The sequence below is a fragment of the Carex rostrata genome, chromosome 32 (assembly GCF_964058835.1).
Source record: "Carex rostrata chromosome 32, lpCarRost1.2, whole genome shotgun sequence".
Taxonomy (NCBI): Eukaryota; Viridiplantae; Streptophyta; class Magnoliopsida; order Poales; family Cyperaceae; genus Carex; species Carex rostrata.
Genome location: NC_135949.1, coordinates 4,338,369 through 4,361,873, shown reverse-complemented (window position 1 = coordinate 4,361,873; position 23,505 = coordinate 4,338,369). Strand labels below are relative to the sequence as shown.

Sequence of the window (23,505 nt, the reverse complement as noted above, 5' to 3'; positions counted from 1 at the left end):
ATATCCAATTTCTAGGACAGGTTTTCTCCCTAATTAGTAGGGGTGAGTAAATTGCTCATAACTCTTGAGTCGCTCATAACTCGCTCATTTATCCGCTCACTTAAACTCGCTCATTAACAACTCGCTCATTTATTAAATGAGCGAGCATGAGCATGCCCCAACTCGCTCATAACTCGCTCATTTACAATTTGCCACATCTAATCCCACCGCCACATTCAATCCCAAATATTCATAGTTTATACATTTTTTTTTTTTTTTAAACAGACGCCTCAAAACAGTGCGCTGTTGTTAGTTTATGTTTTTGGATTTATGTTGGATTTTTATTAGTGCTGCTTTAGTTTTTGTTGATTGTTGTTTGTTGATGCTATTGTTAGTTTATGTTGTTATTATTCTATTTTTGTAATACCGTTGATTTTTTTGTTATTATTCTATTTAATTGAATTATGACAATTTATTAAATTTTAGTACTCATAACTCGTGAGCCGCTCATAACTCGCTCATTTATTCGCTCGCTTGAACTCGCTCATTTATTCGCTCGCTTGAACTCGCTCATTTAACAACTCGCTCATTTATTAAATGAGCGAGCATGAGCATAGCCTAACTCGCTCATGCTCGCTCATTACTCACCCCTACTAATTAGTAATAACCGTCCTGAAACAGGAGGGGCATTCTCGTCATTTCAGTTTATTAAAAAGCGGAAAACCCTCGACCCCTCTATATAAAATTAATTAATACTCTTCTCTTCACTAGCTCACTTCCCTTCCCAGTCCCTGTTTCTTTCCAGGAGAGAACCAACCAAGAAACAAACAAGAGAGAAAAATGCAGATTTTTGTGAAAAACCTAACTGGGAAGATGATCACGGTTGATGTCCAGAAAACCGACACGATCAAAATAGTCAAGTCAGCTAGTTCACTTCACTGTTTCACTCCAGTAGAGAACGGACCAAGAAACAAACAAGACAGAAAGATGCAGATCTTCGTAAGACACGAAGATACAATCACGCTTAACGTCGAGAAAACCGATACAATCAGAATAGTCAAGTCCAAATACCAACAAAAGCTTGGTATGTGCATCCGTTTCTTACATTTTCTGTGTTTATTGGATTTGCAAGATGTTTTGATTAGTCTTGTCTATTCTCGATTGAATTTATTGACAGATTCGGTGCTATATGTTAGTTTATTCTATTGTACTGATTCTGTTTCTGCTCTGAAGTTGTTCTGTATCATGATTATATTTTGCTGTAAAACCTTGAAATATAATGTGCATTTAGAAATTAGTTTGCGTCTTTCATGATCAACTGGTATATGTATTATTTCCCTTGGATGAAGTCTTTTAGTTGTAAAGGTGTCTCTCTGATTCTAACAATTGGTTTAAACTCTGATTTTATGTAATGATGCAATAATATATACTACTTTATGTCCATATATAGATCTGTATTTTGTGCTTATGATTTCTGCTAATTAAGACCATTCATACTCTGATTTTTTTATAAGACTACACACATGATCTTCTTTTCAGTTCTCCATATAATTAAAACAAAATCAGATATAAATATTCAAGTAAAGAATCTTGGTTTCAATCATCTGATCTTTGTTGTAGGGATCCCAATAAGTTACCAGCGCCTGATTTATGGTGGGAAGCCACTTGAGGATGACCGCACACTTGTTGATTATAACATCCAGAAGAGTAATGTTGAAGTTCTATCTTTACAATTTAGTCCCTTGTTTTTTATTAAAGGGCTTTTGAACAAACATAAAAATATGAAAATTTAATGGTCCAGACATGACACTACACCTGTTCATGAGGTGGAGGGGCGGCGGTCGTGGGCAGTTTGCCTGATGTTGCGCCAACCAGGTACTTATTGTCACTGCCATTTCTTTCTTTAATTATTCTTATTTCATTTCATATTGAGTTTTTGTTGCCAATGATTCATTGTTCTTTTTTTATTAAATAGCTGAGGAAAAAGCCCTTCCAATAAGGTTTGGAGTATAATTTATACATGTTTTTTTTTATACTCGATTAAATTCTTTTTAATGAAGCATGTTTATATTTTTCTCTAACTTCTTTTGACATTGATTTATTTCTTTACTGAACAGCTGAGGAAATAATGGCCCTTTGACTAAGTGAAGAATCCTAGAGATGCTTTTTACTGAATACCTTTTTGCTTTTGTATCTCATCAGTCTAAACTGTGTTTTCGTTTGGTTACTGCTTGCTAGTCATGAACTGGTATAAGCAGAGTATATTGTCTTTTGTTTAATTTGCTCATTATTAGTAAAAAGCTTAAGTTTGTTATAACTTATTTAGAAGGGTAAGAAAGTATGAAGGATGCTTGCTATTTACTTGTTGGTCTAGATATTGTGTATTATATCAGTTTGCTGTTCTCGGTTCAGTCGTTAGAAACTTGTATCAGTTGCCATATTAATCACTATACATCCTTTCTCTTTTTAGATAATATTTTTACTTTTTTACTTCTTTGGTGTTAAAGCTCTTATTGTGGCCACCAAATTATTTTTGTAATTTTTTTTCCCTTTTTTTTAGGAAATTGTTATTAAGTCCCCAATGACGAGCGTTTACATTACAACGCTTTGAATATGTATGGTTGAATCATTTTGCTTTATTTTAAGTAATAGTTGGATCACTTTGTAGTGACAGTATCTTACTAAGAATCATGTGAAATGCAAGCGAGACTATATTTTCAATAAAATAAAAAAACTGTATCTCAGCATGCAGTGATCTGGAAAATTCAATAACATACTATGACAGAAAATTAACGTCGCATTTTATACAGTTATCATGAAAATCAATATTATATTTTGCATCCTTATAGCAGTTAGACATCCTCCAGTCCTTGAATTGCATTGATGTCCGTTGAAATATTGAAAGATAGTACTGTTAGGTCTGAGTTATATTGGGGAATTGGGATTAAAATTGACTCGTCTGAGTCGGATTGGAATGGGCTATGGCCAAGCCGAGATACGTCCGAGTTTTGCAGATGGCGAGTTTTATCATAAAAATCGGTAGAATTCTGTAAAACTGGAACCATTCAACTGAGTTTTTGTCCGAATCAGACCAATTATCCCGATTTTGAGTAGCACGAGCAGAGATGTGACTTGTGAGGGAGCAGAGAGCAGCGCGTTGGAGAAATATGTACGATTTTGGAATGGAGATGTACGGACTGGAGGAGAACTGGGGAAGTAGAGTCTGCCTATATTTGGGCTTTTCTTATTTCATATATATATTTCAAGCTTTTGGGCCTGGGCCCATCAGTCACTATTATGGTTTAAATGTCTAATTATGCTACAAAATGTTAAGCTACCTGAACTCATCTTAATCCAAATTTCTATAACAACTTACTGATTCTATTTCGGATTCTGATTTTCAGAACAGAGAACAGCATATATATATATTGATGTAACACGCATATTTCATACTTTCTACAACCATAAACTTAACAGTATAATCTGCCTTTACCCAGTTCTCTAGCAACTTAGTAACCAAACATTAACACAAAGTTTCAAGTGAAATCCAAGCTAACTATTATGTGTTTGGAGGATGTCTATATGTAACAAGGATGTGAGATTTTGATTTTTACGATGACTGTACATAGTATATATTTTTATGAATTCTGTCATAATATATATTATTACATTTTCTAAATCACTGAGATGCAATTTTTTCACTTACCAGGATATATGATGATCGTTACTAAAATTAAAATTTTGAAATTTAATGACCGAAACAAAAAAATAGCATTATTTGTAAGAATAGTAATGGAAAGCTGTCTTTTGACAAAAGAAAAGAATCCGTACTATTGTTCTGAGGAATTAATAATACTAAACCCTTAAAGTTAACTTCAAATTCACATTACCCTATTTCTCAAAAGATAAATTCATATTATCCCTAGACATGCAATTCAAATGGAAAGATAAATACAAATAAAAAGTAACATTTTTCTTTGTCTTTGAAATATGGTCTAGCTTGTGTTTCACATGATTAATTAAAAAAAGGAGATGATTAATTCAACTAAAGTATTCGCCTTGTGTTGTGAATCATACATATACAGGCGTTGTGATGTAAATGCTAGCCATTGGAATTTAATCACACTTCTCTTGAGAAAAAAAAAGAAAAATAGAAAACAATTTTGTGGCCATAATAAACGCTTTAACACTACAGAAGAAAAGCTTCACAAATTTTATTCAACTAATAGAAGTGATTAACATGAAAACTAATAAAAGTTTCAACCACTGAACAGAATATCTTGACAACAAGTAAACACAGTAAGCATTTTTATGCAAAACTTTCTAACTAGAAGTAAACAGTATACTCTGCCTTTACACAATTCATGACTAGCAAGTTCTAAACAAATAAAAATACAAAGTTTAGATTGATGAGATCTTAAAGCACTTCTGCTTGACAGCATTTTTCACTTGATCAAACGACAAAAGAAAATGTTTATTCAAGAAAGAAATTAATGTCAAAACAAGTTATAGAAAGAAAAAAATGTTTAATCAAAAAGGAAGTAATTAATAGAATGTAACAGAAAAAAAATGTTTATAATTAAACTATGAACCTTATTGGAAGGGCTTCTTCTACCTCAGCTATTTAATAAAAAAAGAACAATAAATCATTGGCAACAAAAACTCAATATAAAATGAAATAATAATATATTAAAGAATGAAATGGCAGCGACAATATGCACCTGGCTGTTCTGATCAGACGTACCTGGCCACCCGTCCACCTAAGCCACAGGTCCAATGTCGACTCTGGAACATTAAATTTTCATATTTTTATGTTTTCTCAAAAGCCCTATAATAAAAAAATAAAAGGCTAAATTGTAAAGACAGAACTTCAACATTACCGTTTTCGATGTTATAATCAGCAAGTGTGCGGTCGTCCTCAAGTCACTTCTTGGCATAAATCAGGCTCTGGTCACTTGTTGGGATCCCTACAACAAAGATCAGACGATTCAAACTAATATTCGTACTTGAATATTTATATCTGATTTCACTTTAGATATATTGAGAACTGAAAAGAAGAGCATGTGTGTAGTCTTATCAAGAAATCAGAGTATAAATAGTCCTAATTAGCATCAATCAAGCACTTAATACAGATCCATATATGGAACTAAAGTAGTATATATTATTGCACCATTACATATCCCATGATCTCTGAAGGTAAAGAATCAACCTAGGTTAACTGAAACCAAGAAGCCATACCGATCTAGTATTGTTACAGGTTAGATGAAATCAGAGTTAAAACCAATTTTTAGAATCAGAGAGACACTTTTATGACTAAAAATGAGTCATATAAGGGAAATAATACAATCAAACTAAGTTCTAAATGCACATTATATTTCAAGATTTAACAGCAAGATATAATCATGAAACAGAACAACTTCAGAGCATAAACAGAATCAGTACAATCAAATAAACTAACATATCGCACTGAATCTATCAATAAATTCAAATATTCCATGGAGGATAGACTAGATTAATCAATACATCTTACAAATGCAATAAAATAACACAGAAAATGTAAGAAACGGCTGCATGTACCTAGCCTTTCTTGGATCTTGGACTTGACTCTTCTGATTGTGTCGGTTTTCTCAACGCTAAGCTTGATTGTATCTTTGTGTCTTACGAAGATCTGCATCTTTCTCTCATGTTTGTTTCTTGATCCGCTCTCACAACAATTATTGAACAGAGCAAACCAAGCAATAATTACAATGAAGATTAGTTTTTTACTTGTTCTCGTTTTGGTTTTTCCCGGCAAGTAATTAATTAGTTTCATTTCATATATATGTTGTTAATTATTACAGCTAGCTAGCTAGCTGGAACTATATATTAATTTTTTTTTGTTTTCTAATAAAATAAATTTAATTAGGTCCAACACCAACAGTAAATTAGTGTGACGACAAAAATGTAATTTAAGAATGGAATTTTTGTTGGTACAATTTGGGAGTGTGATCCATTCTGAAATTGCACTGTCCCTGATCAGTGCAATAAAATGGCAAAGGCATCTCCATTTCATCACACGCATTTACTGTTAGTGTTGAACCTAATTAAATTTATTTTATTTAAAAATAAAAAAAATTAATATATAGTTCTAGCTAGCTAGCTAGCGTAATAATTAACAACATATATATGAAATGAAACTAGTTAATTACATACCAGAAAAAAGCAAAACGAGAACAAGCAGAAAAATAATCTTCATTGTAATTATTGCTTACTTTCCTCTATTCAATAATTGTTTCACTCGGTGATGTCCCATAGGGTAGCAGCCCGTTCAGCAACCCCACCTATTTAAGCAGCAGCTTCGTCTTCTCCTGGCACACTGTGTGCCCCTAGTACACCTCAGCCTTTGACCAAACGTCCGTTTAGGTTCTTCAGGGGGAATCCGGGGGGACAAGCAGATCCGATTCCACAACTTACTATCTAATGCATGCACCACACTAAAAAAACATAGGACTTATCTTTTATTGAACCATCTCGTTCATCTCGAAAGATATGAAACAACATCTCATCATCTTCCTGAGTTTGAACAAATATTTATAGTGTTTCTTTTTTCTAAATAAAGTTTTCCTACTTTGTCATCTTTAATCCTTATATGCGCTCCTCCATAGATATTAATGAATTGCCAGATCAATATATAAATATAAAACAACAAGTTAAGTTAAATTTGACCATTTAATTATCTACTAAAAATAAAATTACTTAAATAATCCTGCAAATTCTAGTCCATTAATAAATTAAAAAATATTCGTTCTAGATATTCCTCAAATTCTTATCTCCAAGAAAAAAAAAGGCAGTTTGGTCTGAAATTTTTATTTAATATAAAAAATATAAAATTTTCAAGTAAACACAAGTTTTGAATAAAATTTCAAATCTGCCAATTTTGGTATATAATTTATTGGAAAAAAGCCCTATGTACGGTAAATTATTCAACAAATTTAAAATCCTATTTCTAGTAAATAATTTATGAGAAATATAATTTTCTGATTTTTTATTTTAATAAAATAAAAGATGTTATATTTATATTTTTATTTTTTAGAAATATTAGAGTTTTTATTTTAATTAAATAGAAGATGTTATATTTTTGAAAAAATGGTCTAGTCATCCAGGTAGTAGCTACAGTTCCCCTTTTTTACACATCACTTTTTTGGCATTTTTTTCCCTAATCCAAATGTTCTAATTTTGAAGGCCTCGATGCAAGCTGTCGAGCATGAACTTGAGGTACAAGAATCACGGTCACTGTGAATGAGCGGCAAATTAATGCAAGAGTAATTCAGTCTCTCTTTTATTTTTATTGTTATATACTTATATTCTTCAGTGTCATTTCCTTTTAATATGAGTGCAATAAGGTGGATGTTTGATTTGGTTTCACCAACTCTTCTAATTTCTTATATAACGTACGAGAACGGAGTAGGTCTGATGCCCATTAGACCTACTTTAGGTTTGATGGGCTTCAGGACCGTCAGATCCGCTTTAAAATTTGTGCACACAAAATTGACACAAATGCGTGCATATATTGGTATGAATCGATTTAATTAAAATAAGATATATATTAGTGAAAATCAACATATTTTGTATTAAAATTTAAAGATTCTAAAACAAGTGAGCCAATATGCATTTAAACAAATTTTACTATTGCCAAGTAAAAAAAACGTATTAAAATTGTCTCGTACTTCCGAAATGAAATTCGTTGTCAAGTAAATAAAACGCATTAAAATTTACTCGAATAAATTTCCTAAAATGAAATTCTTCCCGCATATATCCACCCACATAAGAAGTAAATAGACGAGATTGAGTTTCACCATTGTTATAATAATGGTCAATTTCATACTCAAAATCAGATGTTGGATACAGTAGAAGCAGCGAAAGCAGCTTTGAACATTTTCAATATGTCCTTTAACGTACTAATGAGATTAGGGGCCAATGGAACAAAAAGATAATGGAGGTCAATTGTCTTTTTTTTTTTTAATTTATGTATTATTTTCTATATAATTTAGAGTAAAATTATATGTTATTATAAAATTTATCTCTATTTCTCGTAGAATAATTTTATATGATTGACTCTTATACGTGTTTGACTTTTACCTCCGTTCTTAAATGAAATTAGCAAACATTATATATAATTATATTTTGGTTTCAAAGATCATTCATAGGATGAGTTTATATATATTTATAGTTTCATACTATTCTTTGGAAAATGAAACGTAATTCAGGCCTATGCATGTTCAATGGATGAGATCATTTTAACGTGTTATTAATTAATTCCTGCTGCTGCCTAATGACATGATCGATCCGCACCATCCATTTTCCCCGTACCATATATGCATGTTATTTCTATTCCCCTAACTTTGTGGTACCGCCTAATCATTTTGACACGTCTAATCTGTTGAGTCAGAAGTATGTCCTTATCTGCATGACTGCATCAGGTTTAAATTCAGTATGATCTGATCTGTATTAAAATTTGTGAGGATTTGATTTATACGAATTATATATAAAACTGTTCATACAGATTTTGATGCGGATAGAATGACACTAACCAGATATCAAACCAAATTTTGTTCAATGCATGTCCATCAATCAGACTGATCAAACTCTGTGGTGTCAGCAGGAAAGATTTTGGGAATTGGGATAAAAATTGGAATTTTGAATTCTTTCTTTATAATTATTAATTATTGAATAAAATTGCAATTAAGTCATTCTATTAGAATTAATGCTGATTAAATAAAAATGTTCTCGCACCTTGTTCATTGCTACCATCATTGCTATCGTTGAATGGAACTGGTTCATGATTAATTTACATAATTTGAACAATGGATATATATATATATATATAAAGTCTGTAGAAGTAAAAAACAGGGGGCTTAGGTGTATTGGATTTAAAGAGAATGAATTCAGCTTTGTTAGCTAATTAAGTGGTTATTCAGATTTTATGATTCAAGAGTTACAGGTACATGGAAGCTTATCTTACTTGACAAATACAACAGTATAGGTCAGATGCGAACTAAATCATCTTTATGGTCAGGTATTATGAAAATTATCCATCTTGTGCAAGTTAGTTCTTATTGGAATGTGGGTAATGATAAGAATGTTAGATTCTGGTTAGATAAATGGCATGGTGAGATTGTTCTTTTTGATGAATATCCTAATCTGTTTCAGATTACGTATAATAAATATATCACTGTGCATGAGGTTTTGTCAGTTGCTTTTATTAACTTAGAATATACGAGACAACTACATGGGGACTTTATAGAATGATGCTCTCTAGTTAACCAATTTTTGAGTTTTAGGTTGAATAACATACCAGATCAGACATTGTGGAGATGGACTCCGCATGGTAATTTCATAGTTCATTCATTTTATAGTTTGCTTGAATATGGTGGGGTTCATAATCTTGAATTTAAGAGTATATGGGCTGCTACCATCCCCCTCAATTTTATTTTTATTTTTATGGTTAGTTAAGCAAAATAGGGTTTTAACAAGGGATAACCTTAGTAGAAGGGGGTGGTTTGGTAATATGCAATGTGTATAATGTTCTGAGATGGAGTTTGTTGATCATTTATTTGCCCATTATCATTTTGCTAGATCTATATGGGCTTGGATTGCTACGTATAATAGGTTTGTTTTTGTATGTAATTTTGTTGTTGATTTATGGGAGCTGGATTATTGCATCCCTCTCAAAGATGCTAATCTTGTTGAGATAATTCGGGGGGGGGGGGGGGTGGGGTTTATGGAACATATGGCTAGACCGAAACATAATTTTATTTAATGCAGGTCATATATACACTGTACAGGTTTTAGGAGCCAAGATTATTGCGGTAGCTAACTTTTGGTCTACGAATCAAAAGTCTAATCTTACATCTCAACTTAATCTAATATTGCTTTCTGATTTGAAGGACCTGATAGGTTCCACTACGGTTTCTATGGAGGTTATACAAGATTCAACCCATATGCATGTACCAGGGATAGCTTTGATGGATGAAGTGTCCGGTTCCAGCTCCTCCATATCCTCTAATATATAGGCGTACAGGGTCTTTTTTTACTATTGGCATGTCTATGGTGTTTGTGGTGTTGTTATAGATTGTTACTTTGTTGATTACTTGTTTTGGTTATCCTAAGTTGTAGTAGGTTTATATGTGCCGTTTTGTTTTGTTGATGTATCGATTTTGTCCGATTGGTACTAATTGGATATTGTATGATTTTTTGTTATATGAAAATCGGTGGCTAAGCCACTTCTTTCATAAAAAAGATATACATATATAAAGTAAAAAAAGTAACGGTTCTAAATTAAATAATAAAATACAAGTGTTAATTAATTTAATTGGTCGGAATTGGTTGAAACCATTTTCTGTTAAAATTTTCCGATTATTTATCCCTTGGACGTAGGACAAATTTTTTATTTTTTACAAAAGTGGGGTGAACCAGTTCCATTCAGAAACTAGTATCATTGTCTCTAATTAAGATGGTACTAATTAAGCTACTAAGCTAGTACTATATACAGAGGCGGAGTCAAATACATATGGAATAATCACACAAAAAATTTCGAACTATATAAATCAATTATATACAAATTTAATGTGGAGAATGGAAACTAATTTTACGTACCATAACATTTTACGCTAAATTATACAATAAATTAAAATTAAATGGGATCAATAGATCTATTGGATCTTCTAATCTTCTTAGTCCACCTCTCATCACATAGCAACCAAAATCCATAAACTATGTCTAAACAAAACATAGAACTAGAAAATAAACTTTCTGCATTATTTTAAATATTCTTTTCGATAGTTCTCATGTATGGTTTCTTAATTGGTTGCAAACTAAAATACAAAGTGGGTACGGCGGTGGCCAAAGGAATATCAATTTGAGACCAATATATCCACTGAATTATGGGCCCGCATAATAAATATCCAATTTCTCGGACGGATTTTCTTTCTCCTGATAACTTTTAATTTTCCGATTTCAAGCTGAGTCAAATATATCGAGTTTCACCCAAGTCAGTACATGGGCGGTGAAAATCATTGTCCTAGACTGATTTGGTCTCCTGCCTTATCTTCTTGTTATATCTTGAGGTTGAGAGCAAGAAAATCATTGTTACTGATTTGAGTTTGAAGAAGGAAATGGTGCTAAAAAAAAAAAAATTGGAAAGGCAGAAGTTCTTGGCTGAGTTAGAAGAATTTTCAGCTATTTCTATGGCTAGATTTGATGTATAATTTTGTACTATAGAAAATTTGAATTTGTAGTGGTTCACCTTATCCATTTTATATCGTGATCCAACAACTTTTTTTTTTTTCTTTTTCTGTTGAACAAAATACTTTGTCAAAGACTCAAAAGTGTGCTGGTTTGCTTGAGTGCCTTGCTAGGTTTGTAGCCTATGAAGCCATTAATTACTGTTTTATTATATTTATAGTTTTTATATTTAACTAGTGTAGGAGATGTATACATTATTTTTGACAAAGTAAAGAATGAGATTGTACTATATTACAAATTAAATTTGATTGTTAAGAAAATATAAAATGTAGAAATTGAATATTTTATTTCTCTTTTGTGAATATCATTCACGCTTTTTATTATTATTTTATGAAATCGTCTATTTTATATTAAAATTACATAATTTTAATATTTTAAGTAATTACACTACAAATTAAATTAATTGTTATCCATCACAATTTAATTATTATGAGTGTTATAAATATTTAAACTGTTAACTATTAAAATACCAATTTTTTATATATTTTTTTAGTACAAAACAAGTTTTTGCCAAAAAAATCCCAGTTGCCGATCCAATTTAGCCGATTTTGGCCGATTTATCCAATTCTAGCCGATTTATATCCGATTCCAATTCCATGATCAAGTGACCAATTCCAATTCCATGATCAAGTGACCGATTATGATTCCAATTCTGATTCTGATTTTAATCATGCAAGAGACAACCACTTCAGAATTTTATAAAAATATATTTATGTTGCAATTAATACATTAATATTTCTACTATTAGAGAAAGATTCTGAAGTACCTATAAACCAGAAAAAACTACTTGCGTGCAGCCACAGAGCAAAACACTGATAAATCAATAACTGAAAGTTACGGTCGGAGTCGATTGGAAAAGCCAGCATCAGCAGTTGCCACAATTTGAAGGAACAAACTTCTTCAAAGACAACAAGCTATGCACATGCAGATTTGGTTGTACCAGCATATCCAGTCTTTTACCATCCTCATTAAAACAGTACACCACTTGAGAGTCGCCTAATATTGAAACATTAATGTAGAGTTTATCCTCTAAAACAAAAGATGCTCTTCCCTGATGGAAGATAACATCACCCCAGAAACACGAATCGCATTCTTCCACGGGCACAAAAATTGGTTTGCAAATGGGGTTGCACCTCATCCAAATACCTCGTGCAACATCTTCAAGCTTCCAAATTGACATATAATCTTTATCGCGCCAATACAGTAAAACAAGACTTCCTTCCACCTCAGATAGCAATATCCTGTCTGGCATTATGGTGTGAGATGGGGGATCAATTATTCCGAATTGCTCAGTAGCTAGATCTAACCATAAAACTGATGTGTCAGAATCATTATGCCAAAACATTACCCCGTTAGCAACTATCGGGGTGGCTGTAAGTGGAAGTGTGATGTCAGTAATCTTATTCCATGACCAAGATGATAATGAGAAAATAGTGCAATGACCTAATGTCAAAGAACCATTATCAGAAAAGAAACACACGATCTTATATTCATCCATTGATGGAATAAACCCTATGTATACATCCTCGTAACCAAAGATTTGGGCTTTAATACCTGAAATTAATGTTCTTGGCCCTGGCAGAAGCACGCTCTCTTTGGTTAAGGGGTTATAGAGAATAATGTTGCTTTCACAATGCCCATTATAAATACAAAAAATACCATTGCAAGAATAAGATATCATATATTTATTGTATCCCAAAGATTCCTGTAGTGACTGGAGATCGATCAACGGCTTATGATGTGGCTGCATGGACCTATCAACGATTTCCATGTGGAATACAGCTTCTCGACTGAAGTTGAGGAAATAGTTTATGCATTTGTAACGACGTCCTCCACGGTCAAAATGCTTTTTCGCAAAGGTCGGATCGTTAATGCAGCTTTTCCACAATTTGCATGTTGCTTGATACCTGACGAGCGACTTGCCAGGAAGCCATGTTAGTATCTCCTGTTGTATTTCAGAAGGGAGATAGGGGAGTTCTCTACCTAGAGATTTATTTGGTTTCTCCATAATATGTGAACAATTAAAGGAGGATTCTGAGTTATGTTGGAGACTTGAATTTTTTTCGTTTGTAATTCTTGTCTTCAACACATACTTATAAATTCTAACAAGGAAAACTAGGTAAAAATAAAATAGTTTTTATAAATACTCATGCTTAATTATCAAAACTAACAATTATTTTGTGCTCATTATTTTTTTTTTTGTTACCGACTGTAATTCTTTTTCTATACTTTGCAAAAGAAAAACAAGGTTTAATAATAACTATAAATCATAATTGGCCTTCAGAATATACCATATACCATATTTAGTTTCCGAGATTATGGCACAAAGATATTTTTAAACAATCTCATTGTATATAATATTTTCTTTTTTAATCATTCTTAATTTATTAGGGTACAAATCCCATTGTGTTATTTTCATTTTTAAACATTCTTAATTTATTTATTATTAGAGTGCATTAATAGCAGAGAAATAAGGAAGAGAGAGAATCAATTGAAGGTTAATTGGGTATTAAGAGAGTTTGTTGCAAAACAAGGTTCTAAATAGCGTTTATCGCATCATAGCGGGAAGCCTACAAAAAAGATATAGCGAAAGCTATACTACATAGCGTTTTTTTATTTTTATAAAAATTATATCATATATTTGTACTAAATATCAACATTCTCTAAGTCTCATAGAACAATAAATAATATCAAATTGATTAAAAAATTATAATATTTATATCGAACCAATACAAAGTCTAAATTGCGACTCAAAATATCCATAATAATACTAATATCATAAACTATCTATCTTTTTCTATTCAAAATATATTTAGCATCATGACATAATCTATTTTTTTTCTATTTAAATTTCAAAATAACCTAGACATCATGGCATAATTAACTATCTTAATCTATTCAAAATATTCAAACTACTATAAGTATCATTTTGTTTATTTCAGGAAATATCTTAATATATTCAATCTAAGCCTTTATTTAAAGCCCATATAAATTGAAAAAACGAGAAAAAAAAAAACCAACTCATGTTGCATCGTGCGCTGTAGCTTCCTTATTTTGATTTCGTTTGATGGATCTCTCATTAAATATTTAATAGTTTAATATAAAGCTTAGTATCTCAATTGCAAAAACAAAAAATCACAGTTAAAATCCAATCTGAGCCTTTATTTAAAGCCCATATAAATTGAAAAAAAAAAAAAACAGCTCATGTTACATAGCGGGAGCTATTTGCGCTACACGCTATGCGCTATAGCGGACCGCTATTACCGCTATAGCGTCCGTAGGTCAAATAGCGTGTTATTATGCCATAGCTTAGCGTTTAGGATTCAAAAATGTTATAGCGCGCTATTTATAACATTGTTACAAAAAATAGGATCACCTGAATAATTTTGTGCAGAATGCATGCTACATTAAGCGTCCGAATTGCATCGCTTAGTGCAAAGAGAATTTTTTTGTTTCATTACATCTTAGTCTTGTAAAATAGCTGTTTTAAAGTTTAATGCGTTTAATATGGCAGAGCTGGCCTAACTTAGTTTTTGTTTACCATGAATATATCTTTATAATAAAAGAGAAAATTGAACAGTACAGTGTCACGAACCTTTGTATCTCTTTCAAGAAAACGTAGGTTTAATTTCGAAAATAACATCTTAAAAATTATGAGGTTTACCGGAGTCCTTTTATAAAAACAAAAAACATAAAAAAAATAAATTGGAAAATTGATCAAGATGTCAACCTTATGGCCCAGTATAGACCACTTCATACCTTCTACAAGGAAAAACTCCTACCTTCTAAAATCATCAAACGAAATGTCACGCACCCATATAGAAAAATTATGTTATTTGAAAACTAGGTTTCAATACCTTTAATTTATATAAAGAACACAAAAAATTTATGTAACTATTTTTTCTAAATTGATATTTGAATCTGATCAGAGATTTGGGGATACACTACTACAAAAAATATTTTTACTATTGTTTCTTTACCATCGGATGTACTTCCGCATACATAGTGTACGTCAAAAGTGACAGCACTATAATTACTTTGAATTTTTTACCGCCTGTTCGGTAAAAACAACCCAATTAAATGAACGCTTGTATTATATTATTTAATTTAAGTGCCTTATTTTTTAAAATTTATATGTATCTGTTGTTCAGTTTATCTGATTGAATCATGAACCAGTTCCATTCAACGATTGTAATGATGGTAGCAATGAAGAAGGCGCTAGAAAATTTCTATTTAATCATAACTTTTTTTTGGGGAGAAAATTTTTTAATCAGAATTCTGATATAACTTAATTGCAACATTTTTTGTTTAATTAATTAATGCTTATAACTAAGTCAAAATTCATTAAAATTCAGTGTTTCAATTATTAGCTATATATATATATATATATATATATATATATATATATATATATATATAGCACCTTAATTTGTCCCATCGTTTTGGTAAAATTTCAACTGAAATCGATTCAATTCTAGGTTTTGAGGATGTCTAACTGCTACAAGGATGTGAGATATTGATGTTCATGATGACTGTATAAATGTGATGTTCATTTTCTGTCAATATAGTATGAAAATTTTGAATATTTAATGACCGAAAAATTAAAAAAAAATTTAATTAAGGACCATTTTAGGATTTACTTTAAGAAATTAATAAAAAGTTGTCGACACCTTAACATTATCTTATTTGGAAGAATAGTATTGGAAAATTGTCTTTTGACAAAAGAAAAGATAGAATTAATAATATTAAGCCTTCAATCTGTTCGACATGCAACTCGAACAGATAAATAAAAATCGGAATATAATTTTATTTGTTAAATATGATCTGGCTTGTGTGTTCACATTATTTTTTTATTGTGTCACTAAAAGATGATCCAACTATAACTTAAAATAATGAAGATGCGTTAACTATCACCTTATCAAAATTAACAATATTGTGTCACTAAAAAAACTGAACAAGAAAAATATAAAACAATTTAGTGATCACAATAAATGCTTTAACGCCCGGAAGCAAAAATTTATAGATAATATCTAAAGTTGAATAGATAAGAGCATACTATATTTTTAAACAACAGACATCTTTCATAGTTTTATACCTCCTTACAACCATAAGCTTTTTACTAATAATGAGCAAATGAATCAAAAGACAGTATACTTTGCCACTAACAAGTAATAACTAAACAAAACCACAGTTTAGACTGACGAGATATCAAAAGAAAATTGTAGATTATCAAAAAGGGCTTCCTTTTTACTCAGCTGTTTAAAGAAACCAATATCAAAAGAAGTTAGAGAAATCAATAAGCAAAATTGATACATATTAAAATGATAATGAGTACTTCTACCAGTTGAACTCTGAACTTATTGGAAGGGTTTCTTCTTCCTCAGCTGTTTAATAAAAAATAACATGAACATACATAGCATTGGCAAAACTAACTCACGATGAAATGAAATAAGAATATATTAAAAAATAAATAATTGCAGCAACACGATACCTGGTTGCTGTGACCACATTTCTTCTTGCGGCAGTTGACAGCTCTTGGATGCAGATGGGCATAACAACTGCAGCATGACCAAAATTAAAAGAAAATAGCATTGAAACGTGATAAATATTCTCTTTAAAATATATGAAAAACAGTACCACAGATGAACAAATGGCCTCTGTTTCAGAATTTCACCACTATTGTTATATAATTCCATATGGTCAAAATGAACCTCAGATGAAAAATCATTTTCTCTCCAACAAGTTCCTCTAACTTCAAATCGGTATTCCACTCAAGCTAATTAATGTACTTCAAACTGTTTAGAATTATGTTATAACAATGCATGTATGCATATAAAGTATATTGTTCATCTATATATCTTCAAACTGTTTAGAATTATGTTATAACAATGAATGTATGCATATAAAGTATATTGTTCATCTATATATCTTCAAACTGTTTAGAATTATGTTATAACAATGCATGTATGCATAGAAAGCATATTGTCCATCAATATATATATATATATATATATCTGCCAAAACAATCCAGGATATTCAAAATGAACATTACTAAAAAAGCTTACTGGAACCCACAACTATGGTATAGCTAGCCATAAATACTAAAGAAAATACAATTACAAAATAAGAACCAAAAGAAATTTTTCCTCAAAAAAACAAAAAAAGGAAAAGGCAAAGGCATTACATGCGGCAGATCATTTTGTGTGAATTGTTGATAAAAACCAAATTTTGTAACAGATAACTGAATATATGATTAAATTATGTTTAAATGAATTTCGTTTTTATTAACAGATATATACATGAAAGTCAAATTTTGTAAACCAGAAGCCATCATTTTATTTATTTTTTTCTAACACAATTAACAACAGAAATATGAAATAGAAATGTTTTCGTCTACCAAACTAAACTAAGGTATTCACCGAAATTTTTATTAATAGCATAATAAAAGAAAAAATAAACCAAAACAGTCTCGTTTTGAGGGAGTTCCATCAATACCCAGGCCACAAAGCCAACCCGTGGTCCCATTTAACGAGGACCGCACAGCCAGTCCGCGACTCCAGTTTTTCTTTTACTTGGAATTCGTGTCGATTTGGAGCTTCGCATGATTTTTTTACTTTTTCTTTTGCAATTGTCTAACATATCTCCTCAATATTTGAGCCTTTGTTATTAATTAATAAATGTTTTTTAAAAAAAACAAAAAAATTGTGGGGCCGCAGATTCAATATACGGACCTCAGTCTGAGACCGCAAACTAGCTATGTGGACTCCATTAATTGGGTCCGTGGATTGGGCCAGCGGCTTCGGTAATTCTCAAATTCTAACCAAATGATGACCAGATGAGGGTGTTTTGGTTTTTTTTTTATTATGCTATTAATAAATTTTTTGGAAAGTATATCATTTAGAGATCATGGCGGATTTTGCGTTGATTTTCTTTTTCTAAATATATTAATAGACAGAGTTTCAAGGGAGGCACATGAAGTAAGTTTATGTCATGCACTATGTTTGGCTTTCATGTCTATTCCATGAACATCTCAATCCGCATGATTTGACATGCGCTCCGGCTCTATTTGTGTGAAATTTTGCTTGCTTCTTATTATTTTACACCACAATAGAAAATTTGCTATGAATCTCAATATAAAAGATTATTCAGTATGTAGAATAAATATTGTTATCATATCTAACATTTAGCTAGTTTACTGAAACAAAATCCCGATTGAAAAATTTATTGTAGATATTTATGTTAGATGGCTTAAACTCATATTTTCTCAAAAATATATAATTTTCATAGATTGGTATTGATTGATCTAGTTATTATAAGATATTAGTGAAAATCAACATATTTTGTATTAAAATTTATTGAGAGAAAACTTTACAATTGTCATGTATATGAAATGAAATTAAAATTGTCTCATTCCGACACAAAATTCATTGCTACAGCCACTCACATAAGAAACACATAACGAGACTGAGATTAACCATTGTGAAAACTACTGCCAATTTGTGACCCACAATCAAATACTGGATATTAGAAGAAGGAAAAGAAGTTTTGAATATTTCCAGTACATTATCATTTAACATAGCCATGAGGTTATTTATTGTTTTTTGTTTTGTTCTCAATTTTTTTCTTTCCAATTCTTTATGAAAGTTTGCAATAAACCCGGAAGGTAAGTGCATGATTCATGAAAAGGAAGGTATATGCATCCGATAGCAGCTATACGATACAACAAGTCAAGTGCATGATTCATGAAAAGGAAGGTATATGCATCCGTTTCTTAGATCTAGCTAGTTCTCTTCTTAGATTTTAATTCAGTGCCTGTGTTTTGCATTTGCATATGATGTTTTGATTAGTCTAGTCTATGCTTGATTTTCGGCTCTGATGTTGCTTTGTTTCATGATATTTTCTTGCTTTTCAATCTTGCATATAATGTGCAGTTAGAAGTAGAACTGTAGAACTTGGTTTAGATTCAGATTGTGTTTAACCTGTAGCAATACTACAGCAGTATGGCTTCTTGATTTGAGTTACTCTAGGTTGATTCTTAATTTACCTTCTGAGAGGAGATGTAATCATGTAAAAACACACTACATTTTTCCTTTTAATTAAAAGTACTAATTTTGTTTCTGCTCTGAATTTGCTCTGTTTCATGAAATATAATGTGCAGTTGAAATTTTGTTTCGGTCTTCCAAGATCAATTGGCAGTTGTTTTATTTTCCTTTAATGGCTTCATATATGATTTGTGCTAAGACTCCTTATAATCTGATTTCTTGATAAGACGTACTACACACATGCCATATATACATCTGAAATAAAATCAGATATCTAAGTAAGAAACATTTTGACTTGAATCTTGGTTTGAATTATCTGATATTTTTCATAGGGATACCACCAGATAAGCAGCGCCTGATTCATGCCGGAAGGTGATAAGCCGAAATGATATATGTTGAAACCTAGGGTTTGTTGTGTAAATTAAGCCGAGTTTTGTTGAAATTAGAATTTAATTAGGTTAGAAATATTTAAAAGTTCAAGTTACTGCTCTAGTTGTGTTTATTTTGTAGGCAATCAAGTGCTTGGAGCTTAACGGAGCAAGACAGCACGAAGTCTGGCGAATTTTCTCTTTTATTGCGGGCCGCAACCAACTCAGACAGAACAGCATTTTCAGAACAGATTTCTGTATTATTATTGCGGCCCGCAATGGAGGTTATTGCGGCCCGCAATAAACAGTTCCAGAATGATATTTTTGCTATTATTAGTTGTTTTTATTTCTGGAAGAGAATAACTGTTTTTAAGGACGAATTTTAGACATTAGAAAGAGAGAAAAGCAGAGGAGAATAGGGAGAAAAAGGAGAGACAAAAGGAAGGAGAAGAAGATAGCGAATTCTTCGAGCGGTTATATTGATTTCTTTCTTTTAGAACTCTCTTACTTGTTTATTCTCTTTTGTGCTTTAGCCATGATCGGCTAAGGTCATTTCTAGGGTTGATTAGGGTTATGCTTGAAACTTGTGTCATGAATTAGTTGATTTTATATTATATTTACTTGTTCCTTGGTATGATCTATTCTTTATATTATTTGATTGTGATGACTTAATCGAAATTGCATGAAACCCTAGGATTTGGTATTTGCAATCGAGAGATTGAATATTTAGTCCTGACCATAAATAATAGGGTATTTGATAGGCTAAGTACCGAGAGGCGACGCTTGTCTTATACGGGCTTAACCCGATAGGTTAGAAAATTGTACCAAGTACCGAGAGGTGACGAATAACTTTCTACACCAATTGGGACAGTTAAGGACTTAATGACTTTGGATTAGTGTAACCAAAAGTACCGAGAGGCGACATTTATACTAATTTAAAGATGGTATTAATATAGAGATATTACTTTATACCTATAACATTCGACTGTGCCTTCATAATTATAAGAACAACTTTAATAAATCAATTAATCGTGACATTAGTGGATAGGAACCCTAAGAAACCCTAATTTCTCATTCTCGCTTAAAAACCACATTTCGACCTTAGAATTTAGTTAATTCAGTTTGATCACCGACAAACAAACTTCTTAAACAAACACAAACCTTTTTAATTCACTTTTACTAAATTAAATAGCTAGGTTAGAATTAATATTCCAAATTGTCCCTGTGGAGACGATCCCTAAGTACTCCTCGATAAGGTTGTACACTTGCAACCAAATTGAGCGCATTTTAGGATTTATTACTTGTCAAGCAGAAGTGCTAATTGTCTAATTTACTTTTGCATGCTTTTAGGTTTTAATATCTCATCAGTCTAAACTTGCTGTTTTTGTTTGGTTACTAAATTGCTAATAAACTGGTAAAGGCATTTGCTGATTATGGTTAAGAACAAGGGTGTGAAAGTATGAAAGGGTGTGAAACTTTGTGCTTTTGCTTGGTTATTACTTGCAAGTCATGAACTGGGAAAAGCCACAGCATGCTTCCTTTTGTTTCATTTGCTCATTGTTCAGTTCATGGTTGTAAGAAGAACGGTCTGAAAGTATGAACAATGCTTATTACATCAGTATACTGTTCTCTGTTCAGTGGTTAGAAACTTGTATCACTTGCAATGTTAATCAATATCCTTTCTGTCTTTTAAATAAAATTCTTAAAATTTGGCTTCTGTGGTCGTTAATTGTGGCCACCAAGTTGTATTGTAGTTTTCTTTTCCAATGGTTAGTATTTAATTACATCACAACGTTTGTATATGTATGGTTCACAAGAGAAGGTGAATACTTTAGTTGAATTAATCATCTTCCTTTTTTTTCTTTTAAGAAATAGTTGGATCATCTTTTACTATCTTACTAATAATATTAATTATGTGAAACACAATCTAGACCATATTTTCAAAGACAGAGAAAAAAATTATTTTTGGATTTTTTTATTTATTTTTCCGTTCGAATTGCATGTCTAGGGATAATGTGAATTTGTAAGTTAAATTTAAGGCTTAGTATTATTAATTCCTCAAGACAATATTGAAGTTTCTTTTCTTTTGTCAAAAGACAACTTTCCATTACTATTCTCACAAATAAATGCTATTTTTTGTTATTGTCATTAAATTTCAAATTTCTCATTTTAGTAACGATCATCATCTTATATCTTGATAAGTAAAAAAACTGCATCTCAGGGATAAAAATTGTGAATTTGAATTCTCTGTTTACCAAAATGATAGTACTAAGGTGATAGCTGATAATTAAAACACTCAATCTAAATGAATTTTGGGAAACGAGAGCAAAATGTTCGGGGTTGATATATCCTGAAACACAGCCCTAGCTCTCTTCTAAAAGTATCACTAGGTGTTCCCTTGAGATTTTTGTTCCCTGTTTCATCAGACGGAAGGCATGCGCCCGGGATATGTATGGTTGCTTGTCTGCCCGCATACATGATATGTGCCTTCCGTCTGATGCTCCCAAAGATATGTACAGACTGTGCCACTACCAGCACAGCCTTAAAAGGATGGTAAGTTATCAATGTCTGCTGTGTGGATGGTCTTGACCGACACTTGGAAATCTGAGTATGTATATAACGTACAAGAACAGAGTAGGTCTGATGCCCATCGGATCTACTTCAGGTTTGATGGGCTATAGGACCGTCCAATCCTCTTTAAGTTCTGTGCATACAAAATTGATGCTAGTGCGCACATATATTAAAGTGGAGCGCGCATGGATCATAAAGCAGTTCAGACGGTCATGGAGCCCATTGAACCTAAAGTAGGACCGATTGGCAGCCATAACATACACCTCTGGCCTATGACCCTTCTGAAACTTGGTGTAGGACATGAAACATAGCTAGGGCTTCAATTTCTAGTGGATCTTACGCCTTTAGGAAATTAAGTGCGCTGTGCATTCTTGCTCTATCCTTCACCGGTGGTGTATGTTGGTTATTTGGTTGAGTTGCATTACTTCTTTTGTTAGTGGCAGTGATTTCGCCTGGGCTTTAATTGATGGGGGTGTGATCTTTTTGCCAGATAATATATATCTCCTTGTTTCATGCTTTCCTTAAGTTGCAAAATTGAATTATGCAATCCAATTGCATCGTTTAAGTAACTGTCAGGAGAGAAGTAGTGAAGTCTAGCAGCAGTTTATTAACACGCAATGGAAACTGCAAGGCACACCAAGTAGCCCATGAGATGGGGCAGAAAAACAGAACATCTGTGGTGAATTCATTTTCTACCCCGCATCTTTGACATGTCGGATTCAGTGCATACGCACTCAGTGGCTCAACTGATCTGGAGAGCCATCAGCTAGCATTGGTAAGCCTTCATGAATTGCTCACCATAGGAAATGCTTGATTCTTGGTAGGATAGAGCAAGAGCCAGTCAGTCAGTTGGGAATTGGGATAATTTGTAATATCTATATAGAATTTCTCTATCTGGATTTTGAACCTGTGATCTTCCACACGGAGGGCATTGTCTTTGTTGCTAGACTAAAGATTGGTTCTCGAATCGGGATAAAAATTGAGAATTAAATTTGAATTCTTTCTTTACCAAAACGATGAGACAAAAGTGATAGCTGATCAATTTCAATGAATTTTGAGCTAGATATTAATATGATTATCAATTAAACAAGAAAAAAATTGCAACTAAGTTATATCAGAATGGTGCTCTATTAAATAGAAATGTACTCGTGCCTTCGTCATTGCTACCATCATTACTATCGTTGAATGGAACTGGTTCATGATTAATTTTGATAAACTGTACAATAGATACATATAAAAGTAATTAAAAAAATTACTCTCTT

At 31.9% G+C, this 23,505-nt stretch overlaps 2 protein-coding genes across 2 annotated transcripts in view; one reads left to right on the top strand and one right to left on the bottom strand.

The window, feature by feature from the left end:
* Positions 1–940: 940 nt before the first annotated feature.
* LOC144547893 (polyubiquitin-like) overlaps positions 941–23,505 on the top strand; it is a 56,694-nt gene continuing 34,129 nt past the window's right edge. The window contains exons 1-3 of the mRNA XM_078296572.1: positions 941–1,063; positions 1,600–1,686; positions 1,781–1,819. Of these exons, the coding sequence (XP_078152698.1) occupies positions 967–1,063; positions 1,600–1,686; positions 1,781–1,819 (223 nt within the window). The 5' untranslated portion in view covers positions 941–966. The remainder of the gene's footprint in view (positions 1,064–1,599; positions 1,687–1,780; positions 1,820–23,505) is intronic.
* LOC144547890 (putative F-box protein At2g02030) lies at positions 12,111–13,301 on the bottom strand. The gene has a single exon (XM_078296570.1). The coding sequence runs from the start codon at positions 13,268–13,270 to the stop codon at positions 12,128–12,130; it is 1,143 nt and encodes a 380-aa protein (XP_078152696.1). The 5' UTR covers positions 13,271–13,301; the 3' UTR covers positions 12,111–12,127.

Coding starts and splice junctions, on each gene's coding strand:
- LOC144547890 (XM_078296570.1), bottom strand. CDS start 13,270: ATGGAGAAACCAAATAAATCTCTAGGTAGAGAACTCCCCTATCTCCCT.